This window comes from Trachinotus anak, unplaced genomic scaffold, assembly GCF_046630095.1.
Source record: "Trachinotus anak isolate AG129_WGS33_773 ecotype Australia unplaced genomic scaffold, CSIRO_AGI_Tana_v1 ptg000032l, whole genome shotgun sequence".
Lineage (NCBI taxonomy): Eukaryota > Metazoa > Chordata > Actinopteri > Carangiformes > Carangidae > Trachinotus > Trachinotus anak.
Window position 1 is genome coordinate 24,350,581 of NW_027273883.1, and position 18,494 is coordinate 24,369,074.

General features: G+C 41.9%; 2 protein-coding genes across 10 annotated transcripts in view; both read left to right on the forward strand.

The window, feature by feature from the left end:
• ubr5 (ubiquitin protein ligase E3 component n-recognin 5) overlaps window positions 1-9,156 on the forward strand; it is a 33,031-nt gene extending 23,875 nt beyond the window's left edge. For 3 of the 8 annotated variants that reach the window (XM_071469230.1, XM_071469232.1, XM_071469237.1), the window contains 17 exons: window positions 219-292; window positions 478-650; window positions 1,288-1,437; window positions 1,810-2,027; window positions 2,773-2,893; window positions 3,495-3,867; window positions 4,028-4,115; window positions 4,206-4,350; window positions 4,541-4,671; window positions 4,877-4,937; window positions 5,856-6,037; window positions 6,154-6,238; window positions 6,353-6,508; window positions 7,014-7,127; window positions 7,231-7,375; window positions 7,515-7,600; window positions 8,410-9,156. In XM_071469230.1, coding sequence (XP_071325331.1) covers window positions 219-292; window positions 478-650; window positions 1,288-1,437; window positions 1,810-2,027; window positions 2,773-2,893; window positions 3,495-3,867; window positions 4,028-4,115; window positions 4,206-4,350; window positions 4,541-4,671; window positions 4,877-4,937; window positions 5,856-6,037; window positions 6,154-6,238; window positions 6,353-6,508; window positions 7,014-7,127; window positions 7,231-7,375; window positions 7,515-7,600; window positions 8,410-8,622 — 2,515 coding nt within the window. In that variant the 3' untranslated portion in view covers window positions 8,623-9,156. The remainder of the gene's footprint in view (window positions 1-218; window positions 293-477; window positions 651-1,287; window positions 1,438-1,809; window positions 2,028-2,772; window positions 2,894-3,494; window positions 3,868-4,027; window positions 4,116-4,205; window positions 4,351-4,540; window positions 4,672-4,876; window positions 4,938-5,855; window positions 6,038-6,153; window positions 6,239-6,352; window positions 6,509-7,013; window positions 7,128-7,230; window positions 7,376-7,514; window positions 7,601-8,409) is intronic. The other 5 variants (XM_071469231.1, XM_071469233.1, XM_071469234.1 and 2 more) reach the window with 5 other exon arrangements.
• A 1,115-nt stretch (window positions 9,157-10,271) lies between these two features.
• Window positions 10,272-18,166, forward strand: LOC139613005 (protein LYRIC-like). Of its 2 annotated transcripts, none has more exons than XM_071469244.1 (13): window positions 10,272-10,915; window positions 11,143-11,256; window positions 11,979-12,060; window positions 12,471-12,644; window positions 12,999-13,049; window positions 13,832-13,972; window positions 14,531-14,611; window positions 14,720-14,788; window positions 14,903-15,048; window positions 15,484-15,600; window positions 15,761-15,868; window positions 16,107-16,233; window positions 17,149-18,166. In XM_071469244.1, the coding sequence occupies exons 1-13, from the start codon at window positions 10,580-10,582 to the stop codon at window positions 17,211-17,213; spliced, it is 1,611 nt and encodes a 536-aa protein (XP_071325345.1). In that variant the 5' UTR covers window positions 10,272-10,579; the 3' UTR covers window positions 17,214-18,166. The 2 variants fall into 2 exon arrangements, with proteins under 2 accessions (XP_071325345.1, XP_071325346.1); XM_071469245.1 differs by having other exon boundaries at window positions 10,273-10,915; window positions 14,903-15,024.
• The last annotated feature ends 328 nt before the right edge of the window (window positions 18,167-18,494 follow it).

Below are 18,494 nucleotides of genomic sequence, written 5' to 3' on the forward strand. Positions count from 1 at the left end.
CCACTGAACAATTCTCTGGAGCCACATTTTCACTACTGTTTATGTATTTCATTGCACTTAATCTACTGAGGTGTCTTGATTATTTTGTCTGGTATCGTGCCTGACAAAGAAAATGCCCAACCAACAACAATGGTTGGTTGGACATTCGATTACCAATTGCTTAAAATGTCTGTATGTGTACCTGTAGTTTAAACTGTATTTGTTATCCATACTTGTAGGAATCGAGAGATCTTGGAGCTGGGTTTGGACAATGAAGATTCTGAACACGAGAATGATGAGGACACAAATCAAAGTAAGTCAGATAATTACTGAATAATATTCAAACTGCCCATCCTGAAAACAGCAATAGAGGATGGGCAGTTTGTCAGGCAACATTTAATATTGATTACTATTAACACTGATTTCCTGTCCTTCCACTGCCAACTTATAATTTAGTGTTTCTGAGCTGAAAGTCGCCTTGTTTCTGCTTTTTCTCAGGTTCAACTCTGCAGGACAAAGATGAAGACCCGGTACCAGCTGAAACGGGTCAGAACCACCCCTTCTTCCGTCGCTCTGACTCTATGACCTTCCTGGGCTGCATCCCACCCAATCCCTTCGATGTTCCCTTGGCTGAGGCAATTCCACTGGCAGACCAGCCCCACCTGCTGCAGGTCAGACCTGGTGTCTCTGTGTCATCCACAGGATCCTCCTAACAAAGCTAATGTGGAAAGAGTTAAAGAAAGAGTTAAAGTCGACATTTTACTTGCATATCACAGAATGCTGTAATGTTGCTGATGTCTTGAAAGTCGTACTGCTGGCTAGGGAATTGTTAGCCCATAATCGCAAAGTATGCATGATGGGATGAAGGGTATTTATCGAACACTCTGTCCCAAGGTAGGGATTCACCTTTTGCCCGTATAATCTTAGCTTTGGCCATAGCTGGTGCGTTGATTAGATTGCATGAGGGTTTATCCACATGCCAGTGTAGCAAGGATGTACAAAACACATGGAAACCTGAGTGCCGAAGCACCTTCAAGTTCTTTGCCATGTTTGTTTGAGCTGTTGTTTGAACAGTTTCTAGTTTGTTTCTGTCACAAGGAAGCAGAGGACAGGATTTGTTGTGGAGAGGATGTGTTTTGGCAGCAAAGACATGAACACTTGTTCACTTGTGATACAAGCAGCAGCAGTGGCTTGAAGTGACAGGCACCACACCAACATACTAGACACGGTCACTAAACTGAAAGTAAGATATTATATAATGGCTAACCTTTACTTCCTTTCCTTTCAACACTACTACCTCTCTCACAGCCTAATGCCAGGAAGGAGGATCTGTTTGGTCGTCCCTCTCAGGGCTTGTACTCGTCCTCCTACATGGCAACCAAAGGCCTGGCTGAGGCAAGCATGGACAGGAACTGCCTGGAGGTAAACATGGGCTCCTCTCTACCCTCCCCCTCTCAGGTATACCACCCCTCTTCACTGAACAAACACTCTGGCAGCTGTGTACTAATATCCACACATAATGAGCACCATTGAAATGTTGAAGTCACTGCATTTTTAACAGAAATCTATCCAAACTATCCCAACGTCATAATTTTCTATTTATTATTTCCACTGCTTTTGAGGGCATAGGAAATGATAGATAGCAAATAATAATGGGAATGTTGGATAGTCTGTTTGCTTACATGGTCATTTCAGTATGGATATTGGAACATAGCCTGCGTTCTGTGTCCCATTTCCATGTTTCCATTCTTTCATCATCACACTGTCATCATCTCAAGATGCACATCTGTTCAATTTACTGAAGAACTACTCTGAACCCCATTAAAACAGATCCTGCCCACTAAGATGTCTTACTCAGCCAACCTGAAGAATGTGATGAGTATGGAAACTGGCCAGCGGAGCTCTGAGAACCAGTCACTGGCAGAGCAGGAGCTGGAGGCTTCAAAACCAGGCCCTTCCCCCCATGACCTCGCTGCCCAGCTCAAGAGCAGCCTGCTTGCAGAGATTGGCCTCACTGAGAGCGATGGACCACCCCTCCCATCATTCAGGTAAGCATCTGCTCTGCACCCAAGGCTGCATTTTCATTTTAAAAGGATGATAGCCTTTAGCTCTGTATCAGAAATAATCTCTGTCCATACTAACACCATATCACATGATCCTTGACAAACACTGGGCATGCACATGCCGGTGTTAACAGGAAGCAGACTGTCTACTGTAGAGTAGACAGACGGGGAACAGCAAAGGCAGTTGTAGTGTTAAAATGCTAAATTGTAAACAGCTCCTAGCAAAGCCAGCAAGGTCAGCAATGCCCATAATTCATTATCCATGTTGCATTCATCACTGCTGACAAGACTTCATCAGGGAGTGAACGTGAATATCTGCATCGTTTCCTAAAGTCTCCATTTTTGCCCCTCCACATTTCACCACAGCCCCGGAGTTTGCAAACTAAAACGAAGTCAGCAGCGTTTAAAATAGTCTCAGTTTTAGGGGTTTGAAAATCTGGAGTTGTGTGAACACCAGGTGTAAATGTTGTAGAAGTCATGCATTTTACAACTCAAACGTATCAGTGTGGATGTTGTCTTAAGCTTAGTTGAGGTTGCTGCAGAAATTGTCCTCAGAGATGAATAATTGTAAATTGAATTGTCAAGGAAAATGTTGTGTCAGGGTCTGTTTTAAATGACAATTGTAAAGTGATATCTCCAGTATGATGTAATATTGTTTTAACATAATATTATTTCTTATATACGATTAAAATGGATTTGAAAATATCAAAATGTTGTGTCCTCTCTCCAGACCTCACTGCAGTTTCATGGGGATGATGATCTCACATGACATGCTGCTGGGCCGCTGGCGTCTGTCACTGGAGCTCTTTGGTCGTGTCTTCATGGAAGATGTGGGAGCTGAGCCCGGATCAGTACGTTTTCATCTCTTTTTTTTTTTTTTTTTTTTTTTTAATACATGTAAAAGTCTCTACATTATCCCTCCTTTTACACTCTAATAAATGTTTTTCAAATTTTCAAACTTAAAGTCACAAAGTTCATAAATACTGAATTAAGCTTTATTAAGGTTTTTGGTGGTTGAGCTGCAGAAAATGACTCCTACAAATCTACAGATCTACATTACCAGTCAGTAACGCCTGGCTAACATTATATGCATACCCAGCAGTAAAATGGTTCATTCCTCTCTCATTACCTTTGGAATGAATGTCCAACATTTACCAGTGTTTTTATTCTGTTGGTCTGCCATAGCTTGAGCATGTGTGAGCTTGTAAGTGGAAAGTGGTGGCCTACAGTTTTATCTTGGTGCAATTAAAACCAGAGTGACTGTCAAACTGAAGCATGGGTCTTTTCCGAGTCAAGAAACTCTTACATTACAAGGAGTTATTTTATTAGTAAGTAAGTAGTATTAGTTAGTAAAAAAAAACAAAACGTTTTGCATAATGAAGTTTTAATTTACAATGGTGTTTTAGGGGATGATGAAGCTTGAAACAATTTGTGTCTTCTTTTTTAACCCAGATCCTCACAGAGCTCGGTGGTTTTGAGGTAAAAGAATCAAAGTTCCGTCGGGAGATGGAGAAGCTGAGGAACCTGCAGTCCCGTGACCTGGCCCTGGAGGTGGACCGGGATAGAGACCAGCTAATACAGCAGACCATGCGTCAGCTAAACACACACTTTGGCAGGCGCTGCACGACTACACCCATGGCTGTACACCGGGTGAAGGTCACCTTCAAAGACGAGCCGGGCGAGGGCAGCGGCGTGGCCCGCAGCTTCTACACGGCCATCGCCCTGGCCCTCCTCTCCAACGATAAGCTGCCCAACCTGGACTGTGTTCAGAGTGTCAGCAAGGGCATGCAGGCCAGCAGTACGTGTCATCACGATTACAATTCAAGTATGACAATACATAGAAACTATACTGCATTATGGAACTTGATTTCATTGTTACATTCAGTCATGCTGAATGCAGTTATTGTATGAGTAAAGAAGATATTCTTTACGATAAAACTGGCACTGAAAATTTAACTTGCTCTGTTTGGTGTGGATCTGTGTAGATCTAATGCAGCGTTTGAGGAACAGAGACCGAGAAAGAGAGAGGAGAAGTGGAGGGCTTCGAGCAGGATCTCGGAGAGACAGAGACAGGTAAACTTCAGTGTTAATGCATTACTTTCTTATAATGAACCAAAATAGTGTGTGCTATGTGAGGCAAACCTGTGTGTCTGTCTTGTACAGGGACTCCAGGAGGCAGCTGTCCATAGATACGAGACCTTTCAGGCCTTCATCAGAGGGCAACCCCAGTGATGAGCCCGACCCTCTGCCTGCACACAGACAAGCCCTGGGGGAAAGGCTATACCCACGTGTTCACGCAATGCAACCGGTAATAAAACATCTGCATCTGTTAAAGCTCTGTTTCCAACACTGATTTTCTCAACAACTAACAGGCAGATTTGCTTGAGACTTGATTTGTGTATTGGCAGGCCTGCTCAGAGGTTTGCGTTCTGTTGAATACTTGGATTTAGTATGTTTCCTGAACTGGGCTTTGACCAGCTGTGTGTTTGTCTCCTCAGGCGTTTGCCAGTAAAATCACAGGCATGTTGCTGGAGCTGTCCCCTGCACAGCTGCTGCTGCTGCTGGCCAGTGAGGATTCTCTCAGAGCCAGAGTTGAAGAGGCTATGGAGCTTCTCATTGCACATGGAAGGTGAAATAACCTAATCAGTCACACAGTCGTAGATGATGAAAAACAGCAGCCATTATTAGTTCTTTTCTCCATAGTGAAATATATATATGAAGTACTGGTAAATGCATGCACTATGAGGGGTGTTACTTGAACAGTTAACAGAAAGACTTGAAGATCCCACACTGCAGTTTGACAAACTAAATTCTCCTGTTTGTTTTCCTTCCAGGGAAAATGGTGCTGACAGTATATTGGACCTGGGTCTCCTGGAGACTCCGGAGAAAACACAAGTAAACTCAATATCTCTCTCTCTTGTAATGTCCCAGCATTAATGTCTAGCCTTGTTAGTTACATCCTGAAACATCTGGGGCCTGTTCTTCAAATGTGGTTTAAATAATTCAGGCCAACATGCTGGTAACAAAATTACTCTGTTAGTTCTCATCCAGCTAATTTGGTTCTTTGAAAGCAGCTTGAGGATTGATTTGTTAATCCTGGTAATGATATCTTGTGCTCATACATAGAATAAAGGCAAAGTGAGTAGAAGATTCAAACCATGATTGACTGGCTTAGTGGTCAATGGGGGCAATCGATTCATGGACATAAGTCTCATTTTATCTGGGTTCCTGCCTTTTGCTGCTGTGATTTTGTTCTACATTTAACTCCACAATGTCCCCACTGTTTCCACACTTTGATCACTGTTAAATTACACGTGAGCAGTCAATGTGATTAGACCACGAGTGATGTTGGTGTGTAATTAATGAGGTTCTCCCCCATTGACATACGAGAGACTTTTCAGTGATGATCATTAGCCTGCCATAAAAAAGTAAAATATTTCTATCGGTAGCTTGATACTTTATAATGGTTTATAATAATTTCTGAATAAGCTATATGCTCTCATTTAAAATAACTCTATCAGCAGTCTTTGACGATATCTCTGTAGTATACCCAAGAGAGGGAGCTATCTTTATCTGAATATTAGTTCATCTATGGGATTCACTCTAAAACTCTTGGTCCTGATCTAGCTAACTGTCAATACGCCTGCACATTTTCAAGTTTGGGCTTAAGGATTTATTTGGCATACTCATCCTTTTTTTTTTTTTTTTTTTTTTTTAATACCTGAGATGTAAAGTCACAATGAATACTTTGGCACAACACAGCCCTGCCATTCTTAACACAGCCCTATCCTCTTCTTCCTTGCGTGGTTGTAGCAGCAGGAGAACCGTAAGCGTCACGGTTCAACCCGCAGCGTGGTGGACATGGAGCTGGACGACCCGGACGATGGGGACGACAACGCTCCTCTCTTCTACCAACCTGGCAAACGAGGCTTCTACTCCCCTCGGCCCGGCAAGAACACAGAGGCCAGACTCAACTGCTTTCGCAACATTGGCAGGTAACGAACTGTCGTTCTGACATAACAATGAAGTAGTAGAGAAAGTTGGGGTAAATATATTAAAGCTTCAATTAAACAGGAAACAAAAAGCTGAATATTTTATTTTATTTTTCCAGAATACTGGGGTTGTGTCTGCTGCAGAATGAACTGTGTCCCATCACGTTGAACAGACATGTCATCAAAGTGCTGCTTGGGAGGAAGGTGAGAGAAAATCTGTATTTATATCAGATTTTGCACCTGTAGGTGGGCCCTGCTCCACGATGTTGGTTCTTTTCAGACTGAAGTTGCCAAACGTACTTCTCTTTGTTCTTGCAGGTGAACTGGCATGACTTCGCATTCTTTGACCCAGTCATGTACGAAAGCCTGCGGCAGCTGATCCGCCATTCGCAAGCTGGTGAAGCAGATGCAGTATTTGCTGCCATGGACTTGGCCTTCGCCATCGACCTCTGCAAAGAGGAAGGGGCTGGACAGGTAATGGACTACACTGTCATTGTGTCACCAATTATACATGTTAGCAGGAAATGTCAACAAATTCCTGCTCAGCCTGGGTTGTTCAGACTAAAGAAAGGACTGCATTAAAATTTTGCTAGTGGGGTGTGTTGACCTGAGCAGTAATCATTTTAAAAGGTAGAATTTTAAGCTTAAACCATGATCCAGCACATGGTGCGTGGCACAGAGAACACAGTAACTGTTTATACAGATTACTGTAAAATTACTGTAAATTACTTTTATTTCTGTGACCTTTCTTTAACCTGTCACTACAAATTCAGACTCATTGAAAACAATATGACCCATGATGCATCTCAGTGATTGCCTTGTTTTTCTTTTGCCATTGTATACATTGTATGCATCACAGAGCATTGATATGGTAAATGAACCTCTTGAGGTTCAGATTTTGAAAGTAGAATCTCAATACTCTAAGTGCCACACACAGGAAGAATTAGTGATAAATATGTTTGTTGTTCTTCTGGTTCAGGTGGAGCTTCTGTCAGGTGGGGTTAACATGCCAGTAACTCCCCTCAACGTGTACGAGTATGTGAGGAAGTATGCAGAGCACAGAATGCTGGTGGTGGCGGAGCAGCCTCTCCATGTAAGTAAAACACCAAACTTCAACTCAAAGTCTGTCTGTTTTTTTCTGAGTAAGTGTTTTGCCAAAATGTGTCTGAGCTCTGATCCTGGGTTGTGTCTGTTAGGCGATGAGGAAGGGTTTGCTGGATGTACTTCCTAAGAACGCCCTGGAGGACCTGACGGCTGAGGACTTCAGGCTGCTGGTCAACGGCTGTGGAGAAGTCAACGTCCAGATGCTCATCAGCTTCACCTCCTTCAATGATGAATCTGGTATGGCTGCTCTGTCTGGGTCGTCTCTGCTCTGTTTGTGTCTATCCATTTTCCTGTCTTATCTGTTTCCAGTGTTTCCTCAGTAATAAATGATTTTCGATCCAATAAAGTGAGCAAAGACTTGTTCTTTGTCCAACAGGGGAAAATGCAGACAAACTACTGCAGTTTAAACGCTGGTTTTGGTCCATAGTGGAGAAGATGAGCATGACGGAGAGGCAAGATCTGGTAAGTCTGTTCTTCATTGTAAATATATAGATTGGTTGCCAAATTAAAGGTGAAACGAGGGTGACAATGCGGCCATCCACAGAGTACGAAGAGTCACTGAATGATTTGAAGAGAATGAAAAGGATGTGAATCATCTGCTATGGCGTTCGCTGTCTCCAGATCTCAACCCAGTTGAACACCAATGGGTTTGGTGGCTATGAGGGGCCACTACCAGGGTTTTAAGACTTTACCGCTTCAATTCCAGGCACACTGGCAACATGTAAATGCACAGTCATCGTACACAAGACCTGTTGCACCTGTTGTAGCTTTACATTCAAAATATGAAAATTGAGAGCAGTGCAGGAGTAGTTTGTATGTTAAGTTTGTATGTTTCAGTTCTCGGTTTCATTTCTCATGTCATACTTTCTTCTGCAAGCTTTGTCTTCCTCTCCTTTGCTCTCAGTGTCACTTACAAGCATACATTTATTGTGAGTGCTAAAGACTGAGGATAGAAATTAATTGAAAATCTTTATATGGGCTCCAACCTTATTATATATAGTAAAATATACTCAATATGATGACATGAATGAGATGGAGTGGGAACATGGTCATGAAAGGACAAGTAGTAGAGTTACATCCTTTAGAGACAACCTGACAACCTTGAACACCTAAAACCAAGATCATAATGATATGGGTAATTTATTCAAAGCCTCCCTCATTGGCCATTTTATCCTCCTCATCACAACACTAGAGGACTTAATCATTACAAAGTTTTTCTAAAATCAAATACAGCAGTGACTAATGTGACTAATTATTTTCCTCCTCATCAGGTGTACTTCTGGACGTCTAGCCCGTCTCTTCCAGCCAGTGAGGAAGGCTTCCAGCCGATGCCATCCATCACCATCCGGCCTCCAGATGACCAGCACCTCCCCACAGCCAATACTTGCATTTCACGTCTCTACGTGCCACTCTATTCTTCAAAACAGATACTCAAACAGAAACTCCTGCTAGCCATTAAGACCAAGAATTTTGGTTTTGTGTAGAGGTTTGACAGAAGAGTTTAAAAAAGGAAAAAAAACATGTTTACTGTTGTGTAATATTTACCTAGCTCCATTTTTGTAGATTTATTTTTTGTCTATACAATTTTATGAAATTCGACATACTGTCGTTATCTCCCCGGGCGGTAATATTTGTTTGTGTTGTGAACACAAACAGCTTGTTATTTTTATTTCAATTTTTATTGCTTTCTTTCTTTTGTGTTAATGAAGAAGAGGTATACAGTCCAGAACATTCCTGCATTGGCACTGTAAAATGTAAAGCCCACAGCTCTGCTCTATTGGCTTAAACCTTTGCTTCCCAGGAATTTGGTTTGACAGAAAGCTGTCTGCCGAACCCCAGCCAAAGATGACAGCAGTAGAAATATTTAAAAGAAGAAAAGAAGACACACTGTGATTATAAGTTTTTTCCTTCCCTAGAAAAGTACTATCACTGACAGTTCACTGCTGCCTTTGTGGAAAGTCCTTTTTTTCTTGTACAGGGGGAGTAGGGAATTTCAAAATAAACTTGGATGCAAATAAGTTGTCCAGTCTTTTTTTTTTTTTTTTTTTTTTTTTTTATCAGTTTGTGAGGGTTGTGCTGTAATGAAAATCCTTGACTCCATGGTTTTATTTATGTTGTGAATAAAATCACAGAATATCTAGGGAATCTCACCAAATATCTTGGCCAAATCTATTTCACCCCTTTATATCGAAACACAAGTCATTTTGGAATCAAGATTAAGTGCAATAAATAATGAAATAGAAGCTGTGTACACTCTCAGAAATATAATACAAGTATAAGCTTGTCAGTTCTTATTGAATGTCTTGAACTTGAGGTTTATAAGGCTAATTTCAACCTGCCACACACCTGATAGAGTAATTCCATCTTTAATCTATCCTGGCTTTTTACAGGCACCTGGGTAATAGCTACTGTACAATTATTATTAATAGTATTTTGATTATTGTGTTTGTGCAATTTTGCAATGGATTTGTGGAGCAAGGAAGTTTGTGTATTTAAACTATATAAACAAAACAATAAAATGGAGAACAAAAGTCTTGCAGAGCAAAAATGTCTGAAATAAATGTCTGACAATGTACTTGTTTGACAAAGCAGTTGACAATATAGAGCAATCTATCAGTCATTTTTTGGAGATTGGAACATTTTTTGAACCGAGGTTTTTGGCCAATCAGAATGGGAGAAATCGTTGCCCCGCCCATCATTGGAGCTGTCACGGCCCGTTTTAGTTGCCTTAACAACTATTTGTGAAAAACGAAATTTTGTTAACTCGGTAAATGAAGTTTATTATTTATTATACATTAATAAAAATATATAATAAATAATTAATTATGAGGCTAATGGCACCTTTACAACCGTTTGCAACAACTGATAAGAAATGTAGAACAACAAATATAGGAAAATAAAATCACTGCTATATATTGAGCATAGTCCCTTTAAATCTGTCGCTGAAAACACAGTAAATATGTTGTCTTCAAAGAAGCTTTAGGTATGAAATTAAAACGCCGTGTTTAAATAGTTTTTTGGGGAGATTAATCATAGACTGCTACAATACGCAGTAGCGACGTACAAGCTCGAAACTCAGATTTACAACCGACAGCGAAGGCAGCGTTTCTCCTCCAGTCAGACGCAGCCATATGAGGTGAACCTGCCCCACTGGCGGTCACAGTAGATGCATTGTGGTGGTCAGCTAACGGTGGCATATCACTTTACTATGATATCAGCTAGCTTGCTGGCTAGTTAGTGAACTGAGTTAAGAACTGCAGCCTTTATAGGATTTAACTAGCTAGCTGTCTGACAAGGCCGATGTCGCTGGTGGAGGACGGGGTGAATATATTGTTTTCCATCATGTCGAAATCGTTCCGTTATTTTTAGCTAGCACTGCAGGCTAGCGCAGCTAATAGCGGCAAGCAAAGCGTGACTAATCTGTCTGTTGTTTGAAAATCAATGCAAATGGAGCAGTGGCAGGACGCGGCCTCTCAGCAGGTCAAGCTGCTTACAAATCGTCTGAATGAACTGTTGTCCAAAGGCCTGCAGCTACTGCGGTCCGAGTTCGGCGTGGATTTGGGACTGAAGCCTGAGCTTATTCCGCCATGGGTGATCCTCTTAGCGGCATGCACCGGGCTGGTGCTGATGGTCGCTCTGTGGGCCTCAGTCTGCCGGACTCTTTTCAAGAAGCGACCCACTGTGAGCCCTGTAGACGACGGCGTTGAGATAAAGCGCGGTGTCAGTAAACCTGTCAAATCCGAAGAACCGAAGAAAAAGAAGAAGAAAGCAGAAAAGGTACGCAAACGAAACCAGTCTACACCCTGTCCTAGCTTGGTAACCGCACAGATAGCAAGGCTAGCTGTCATGCTAGCATCTCATTGACAACTGAAGCTAGCTTGCATACTTCTACCTCAGGCTGGTGTCCAAGTTGGCTATGCCAGCTAATGGTGGCGTTAAATAAATTGACTGTAACATAGCTGGATATTGTAACGACCCTCTACATTTTATCTTCACATTTCTAGAAAGCTCAGCCAAATGGTAGAGCTGTTGCTGAACCACAGGAAGAAGCCATCGTGTCGGAGGAGATAGTGCCACATCACCAGCCGCTGCCACCAGAAGTCAAGGCTGAAAAGGAGGTAATTTGCTGTACCAAAGACATATGGCAACAGATTCAACACAAACCGGCGATTTGACCTAAACATCTGCATGTGTCCATTGTGTTGCATGTTCCCTGGTTGTGTTTGTAAATGGTTGCACTTAAACGCAATGGCTTGAGGTTGTGTCATTTTTTTTTGACCACCCCTTCAATGAAACGCAGTTAAGGAAACGCCACGTTTTCTCACTGTCACCCTGCTATGATGTTGCCAGGCCAGCTGCCAGTATTGGGTTACACTTTTTAAGATGCAGCAAAATCCTGGAGGATTGCTCTTGGCTTAGAACAGTATAAGGTGCAGCCTTTCACCTAATGCCCACTGCCATCTGGATACCACAAAATAAACCATAAACTGTTGTCCTAAGGATTCAGGAATCAGAATATATCATTGTGCAGACACCAAGAGATTGAAATGGTGCTTTCAAAAGGGGGCATGTAACTGATTTAGAGAGTCTTGGGTGTAGTTTCACTTATAAATAGATGCGGCTGGAGCATGCTGATTTGATTGACTGTCCATGGTTCAGTGAGCATGGGGTCGCTTGCCCAGTTGCTGTTCCTGGAGGTGAAGTAATTTGTGCTGCACAGGGTCTCCGCTGTTGCCCTTCCCCTATTTAATTAAACCCAGTTTCACGACCACAAGTGCTTTTTTTTCCAGATACATTGGCTTTCATTTCTGCATTATGCTCACTATGTATCGTTTTCTAGGGAAAGAAGTCCAAGAAGAAGGCCAAACAGGCTGTAAAGGAGACCAAGACAGTGACTACAGATGGCAAAGAACCAGAAGAAGGTGAAATAATTTTATGAATCACATCATAATTAAGTTGTTTTGGTCAAAGTGATGTCGGAGTATAATCCCAGTTATTTGAGGTCTATTTTGACTCATTTTTCTTTTATATTAAATGACCATTTTCAGTAACTAGGGCATTTCTCCACATAGCAAACAACCAACTTCTGCACTAATTTTGTAATAAAATTGAATGTAGCGTTGGTTAAAGGTCGATTTATTCCACCTGTCTCAGGCTGGGAGATTAGGACCACCCTGAAGCCCTTTCCTTAGCTAAATATATTTGATGTGTGTTTGAACAGTCTCTGCATCTATTCCTTCATCCTGCCTAATCCATACCACATTTTGTTGCTAATCCCACAGTGAACCCTTCCAGTGTTTTGAAATTAATTCCCTGCAATGTTACTTTTCAGGCACATGGGAGACCAAGGTCAGCAACAAGGAGAGACGTGAACAACGCAAGAAGGACAAAAGTTCTAGTGATGGCTCAGCCAGTCCTGGTGGAGGGGACACACCCGTGAACAATCCCCCAGAGCAGCCCAAGGCCTCTGCAGCCCCTGCACCTGCAAACCAGAAGAAGAAAAAAGGTGGTGGCTCTGTTGCTAAATTGTGTATATTTTCATTTAATTTGTGATTTGCTTCTATTGAGAAGATGGACGGAGTTTGCAACTGTCTTGTGTGTTTTTAGTGTATACATGCGCACAAGGCACAAAATCTCTGGACCATCCTGGATAAACAGCTTAATTTGGCATCTAGAGAGAGATCTGTATAGGCTGTTGTTGTATTTATGCAGTCTCTTGTTGACAGGACAGACTATAAAAACAAGCATTAAGGGAATTAAACTGAGACTCGAGTGAGTTTTCCTTGAAGTGTGTGTGCGCTCTTCTCTCTTGTGGATTGTGTTCTTGGCATATATTGACCTTCTCATCCTTCATTCCCAGGGGAATCCACCAAAGTGAAGGCAGAGAAGGTGGAGGCTGTCGTGTCTCAAGGTAATTCTCAGCAGAAAATGCTCCAGCCTTTGTGTGATTACCAGTTCAGGAAAACAGCTGAAGTACTGACATCTCATCTTTGTGTATAGTAAATCAAAAGTTCACATGCATCATGGGGAACTCCGGTGTTAGATGTTGATTCATTTTGAGACTCGCGTCAGTAAGATGCCATCCGGCTTCTACCATTTAAGAAACTTTTCCAAAATCTGTTCATGTCTGAGTCACAGAAACCATCATACATGCTCTAATTTCCACTCCATTATATTCCTGTAAGCGTCTCCTCACTGACATAAATCAGAAAACAATTCACGGACATCAAATCGTATAACATGCAGGAGCCAGAATACTCACACAACCTAAGAAAAGAGGTCATATCACTCCCCTCTTAAGGTCTCTACATTGGCTACCAGTCCATTACAGAATCGGATATAAGATCCTTTTAAAGCACTCCATGACCCCAGACTATTTCTGAATTAATTGCCCCTTATCAACCTGCATGTAGTTGAGGACCTCAGACAGAGGTCCTGTTAGAGCACAACTCTGGAACAAACTGCCTGATGAAGACTTGAAAAAAAATCTGTATCTTCTTTTAAATCGCTTCTTAAAAAACAAATTTCTTTCACAAAGCCTTTGAATAATCTTATTTAAATATTTCACATCACTCATTTGTGTTTCATTTGATTTTGATAAGTGCCATATAAAACTTTATTATTTATTGAGTGTTGCCAACCTGAACTGTGTTTATTCTGCCCGAGAACCAAGTGTTTCTCCCTTGGTTTTAGTTAACAGCAGAGAGGTGGCAGCAGGGACTGCTGGTGTGACTGACATGCCAGTCAAGGTTCCTGCTCGCAGCGTTGCTCCGAAGTCAGGCCCCTGGACAAACAGCAGAGAGCCAGTGTCGATGTGGAGAGCAGAGATCGATGGTAAAAAATGTTATCTCTACTACTAATCTGCTTAGCTGCTGAACCCTACAGATGTTAGTGTAAGACTTTAAAAGTTTATGGCATCTCATGAAGCAATTAATGCCTGGTAACGTCTGAGTCAGCTGCAGTGTCAGAGGTAGGGTTACATAGGTCTTTCCTTCCAGCTGCTGTCAGACTGTGTAACAAACACTCAGTAGACCACACACACACACACACACACACAGAATTGACAAACTCACCATGTGCAATAATTAACATACACCATCCTTACATGCTGCTATTTTTGTGACATATTTTTAGGATCTATGTTTATACTATATTATTCATCTTTAGTAAGTTTTTCAGTATTTGATATTTTAATTTTACATTTCTTTTGTACTGTCAGCTTTGTTGCCGTAACACTGGACATTTCCCCACTGCAGAATTAATAGGACTATCTTATGTTATTAATACATTGATGCCAATATTAACCTTACTCAAAGGATCAGGTACCGGGCACATGTGACTGATCCACATTAGATTCTTTTTCCTAGTCACTGTTATAAAACTGTGTTTCAGATTCGTGGACTGTGATTGAAAGGGCTGTGCCCACAGCAGAGCTGAAACTGAATTTTGCTGGGCTGGGAGTTGGTTCTGCTGGTAAGTATACGGTAAACTGGTGATGTGATGAGCCTCTCACCACTAGATGGCACAGTTTCCCAAAGCATGTGCCTGGCAGGTTTAGTCACTGTCTCTTGTGTCTTGTAGAGCCCCACCCTGTGAGCGATCTTCCCTGGCTAAAACAGCCCAGAGTGGATGATGAGTGGTCTGGACTCAGTAAGGACCTCTTTCTCTTTTTAAAAAAATTATTTTTATTATTATGTAGTGTTTATGAAACTTGATAATCACGACACAACTTTACACCTCTATTTTCTGGTGGTGATTTTTCAGATGGTGGTTCAGCTGACCCCAGCTCTGACTGGAATGCCCCCTCTGAAGCCTGGGGCAACTACGAAGAGCCCACTCCTGAGGCCCCTCCTGCTCAGGAGCAGCCGCTCCCTGAGCCCGCCAAGGTTAATCTGCTGATCAGAGCTGCCGTTAATACATCCAGGCTTGAGGCAAAAATAAGCATTATAGGAGTTACCTGGAAGTTTTAAAAATAACAGCCTAGTAATTGATGACTCCTCAGTGCTCAGGCCCCAGGGCAGCTGTCCTGGTTCTTCCTGTGACGCTCTGCTGCTTATTGTAGTGACTCAGGCATTTTTGTTGTTTTGTTCTTTAATTAAGAATATGAAAACCTCTGCGAACCCATGACACACCCACACAGTCCATTAATGGTGGCAGATTAGACACCTCTCAGGACCATGTGCTTATTAGACTCCCTTCATAGCAGACAGTGCTCCTCCATTGCTATTTTTTACATTACCACCAGATGGCACCAAGTAAGAAGTTCTGTTATTCTGAATTGTTAAAACTTTGACTCTGGTCCTGCTTTCTGTCTGAGTCATACTTTATACTTCTGTGTTCCTCAGGATAATGATGAGGATGAAAAGGACAAGGGAGAGACTGTTTCTGACGGAGCAGCTAAAACTAAAAAGAAGAAGAAAAAGAAGAAGAAGGCTGCAGAGGAGGGAGGAGCAACAGGCCAGGTAACCGCTAGAGACAAAAAAACACACACACGCACACGTTTCTCTATTCTCTTGTTCCATGTGTTAGAAGTCCACCTACTGCATATTTTAGTCTTTGACATTTCTAGAGTTGATCTCAAAGTCATGAGACAGATGTAAACTCAGCTTGTGTCCTGTGAAGGGCGAGGAGCCGGAGAAGGAGGCAGCACCTGCAGCCTCAGTGAAGAAGCAGCCACCTGGTCAGGAGAACGTTGCTGCCATCCAGCCTGTCAAAACAGCTGCTGTCGAGGTCAGTGGGGCTAACATTTAACACAAGAGCTTGTCATCTAAAATGTATTTCTCTTCATAAACCACAGACCTCCTCCTGTTCAGTCAAACATTAGTCTAGTTTAATCATGGAAGAATACAGCTTCCTTGTGCAGTATTTTAGCATTTATTGTGCAGCTGACTTGTTTCTTTTTTTTTTTTTTTAACTGGTTTGATGTTTGTGTTTACTGCAGTGATAATTGTTTTGCTTTTCCCTTTAGGCGAGAGTGGAAGGACCAGTGAAGGACAACATATCCCCAAAACCCCCCGCCACACAAGTGCCACAGAAGCCCACTGATGGAGAGCCCACTGCCAAGCAGAACAGCCTTCCTGCTCCAGTCCAACAAAGTGAGCACCTTAGACGGTCAGCTGAAAAAAGCTGCCTGACCACAGCACTGAACCATATGGCAGAAACTAATCATTACTTTGCTGACTAAGATAGTAATTGATATTTAAACTATGATTATTTTCTACTCACTGAAACTCCAGGCCAGCAGCAGAAGTGGTGAATGTGTTATTTAGCCGGTAAAGTTACAGTTACAAATACAGTTGTAATTGTTGCCTTGTGGGATTGATAGTGGTTCTCCCATGGTTTTCTTTTTCATGCAAGGCAGTCAGAGAAAAGTCTGCTGCTTAAACTAGCAGTAATTTATCATGCGTTTAACAAGATATCACATGGCTGACTGCCCCTCATTGTCACTAGATGTGTTGGTTTCAGAGTTATGTTGGTTAGTGACTCTGGCCTGAGGGTTATCTGAGGATTCTAGCTTCCAACCAGCTTTCTTTATATCTAGTTACATTTGTTTTTAACGTTTCTGTGGTGAATGCAGTAACAAACTATAGGAACACAGTGGGTGATATTGCTGACTGGTACAACTTGAATATCTATAAGCTTGCATATGTGTAGTGATTATTCTCCCATTTCTCATTGAACCTGATCTCTGAGAATATAACTCTCTTCCATATGACAGCTCTCTGACCTCTGCTTATGTGCTGAGAGCAGGCTTATTACATTTTTAAAGGTGAATTTATTTGTTACCAGTGCATCACATTATCAACTGTCATGTCAGCAGAAGAACACACGTAGCAGACGCTCGTCACACTACCCAACATTTATATTAAGGCTTCCACCCAGTTACAATCATGATATCTGTTCTTAGCACTAACCCATGTCAGGTTCCTGCTGTGAAACAGATGTAAACAATGAATCACATGCTTAGAGTTGTATGACTAATCTCCATCTCCCTCTTTGTGTTTCCACAGAAAAACCTGAGGAGAGCCAAGCGCCCAAACCAGCAAAGAAGAAGAAGGCAAGGAGAGAGACATGAGATCGGGTCCACTCTGCAGATCTCTGTATGCAAAAGACTTCATATCCTGTTTATGCAACACCTTTTGTGACAAGAACTATGAACTAAGGTCTTCGTGGCGAACTTACCTTAAAACCTGTCTGGAAAATGAAAACAACTTTTATACACGTCGAGTGTCAATCGGTGGATCATTGAAAACTGAACCTAGATGCAGTGCAATCTATTGTGATGCGGTGTTAATGATTTTTAAGTATGCATTTGATACTTTGATTCTGTCTTCTAATTCTACTGAATCAAATAACTGAAGGAGCTGTATTGTAGTAATTAGACATGTAGAAAATACTGATCATGTTTAGAAAATTGATGTTGGGGTGGCTAACAGCTGGAGTTTTTAAAGGTGTAGAGAGTGAAAACGGTCAACATGCATCAGGTCACTCAGCACTGGGCCATTAAGTTGAACTGGCCTTTGCTTTGCAGTCTTTTATTTTGCTCTGACCTTTGTGAGCCGTGATGGCGCAGCGAGCACTGACGATGGCAAGAGGAGTGCAGAGATCAGACATTTATTTCACGTCAGTGGTTTTGGCTCAGTAGATTGTGAACATTTGTGACATAAATGAGACATGAGCATCATTATGTGCAGAAAAGGGAATTATGTCTGCTCTGTATTTTTGCATTATAATGTGTGACTACATTTCATTGACTTGGTCCATCTGGTTTGTCCCTTGTCTGACATTGTACTGCGGTGTGTCAACAACTGTTTCCTTGCTGTTTTTACTATCTGTGACTGCTTTGTGGCTGGAGCCGTGTGGAAGCCTCTGATCGTAGATGTACCATTGCAGTGTCATCAACCTCTCCACGATTTTCCACCTGTGGTTGAATTGGAAGTCTTCAGAACCTTTTGTAAAACCTGTTTGTAATAAAAGAAAAGCTAAAGCCATATGTAAAAAGACTAAATAAAGGCCAGTTTTTCTATATTTGGGCATCTTTATATTAGTTTTGGGTCAGCAACCCACCACTCTCTAATGATAACAATGTATCGGGTCATCTGTGCTGTCAGTGAAACATAGTGGGAATGTGTCTTGAGCCATCACAACAGGCAGCGTTTCATCAGCTGTCAAGGCATGCAGGTTAACCTGTGTAACAAGATAAAGTACCAGCGCTCACAGTTAAACAGTCTTATTATTTAATATGGGGCAATTGACAAACACATTTCAGCTATAAGCTAACATCAGCATAAGAAACAGTAGTGGATCAGACAGTTTATCTACAGCTGAGGGTTAAACAGCAACACCAGACAACAAG

Excerpts from the sequence above, each read along its gene's own strand:
- LOC139613005 (XM_071469244.1), top strand. The coding sequence starts at position 10,580 with ATGCAAATGGAGCAGTGGCAGGACGCGGCCTCTCAGCAGGTCAAGCTG. Across the intron at positions 11,257-11,978 it reads AAGTCAAGGCTGAAAAGGAG|GGAAAGAAGTCCAAGAAGAA; the intron begins GTAATTTGCTGT and ends ATCGTTTTCTAG. Across the intron at positions 12,645-12,998 it reads AAACCAGAAGAAGAAAAAAG|GGGAATCCACCAAAGTGAAG; the intron begins GTGGTGGCTCTG and ends CTTCATTCCCAG.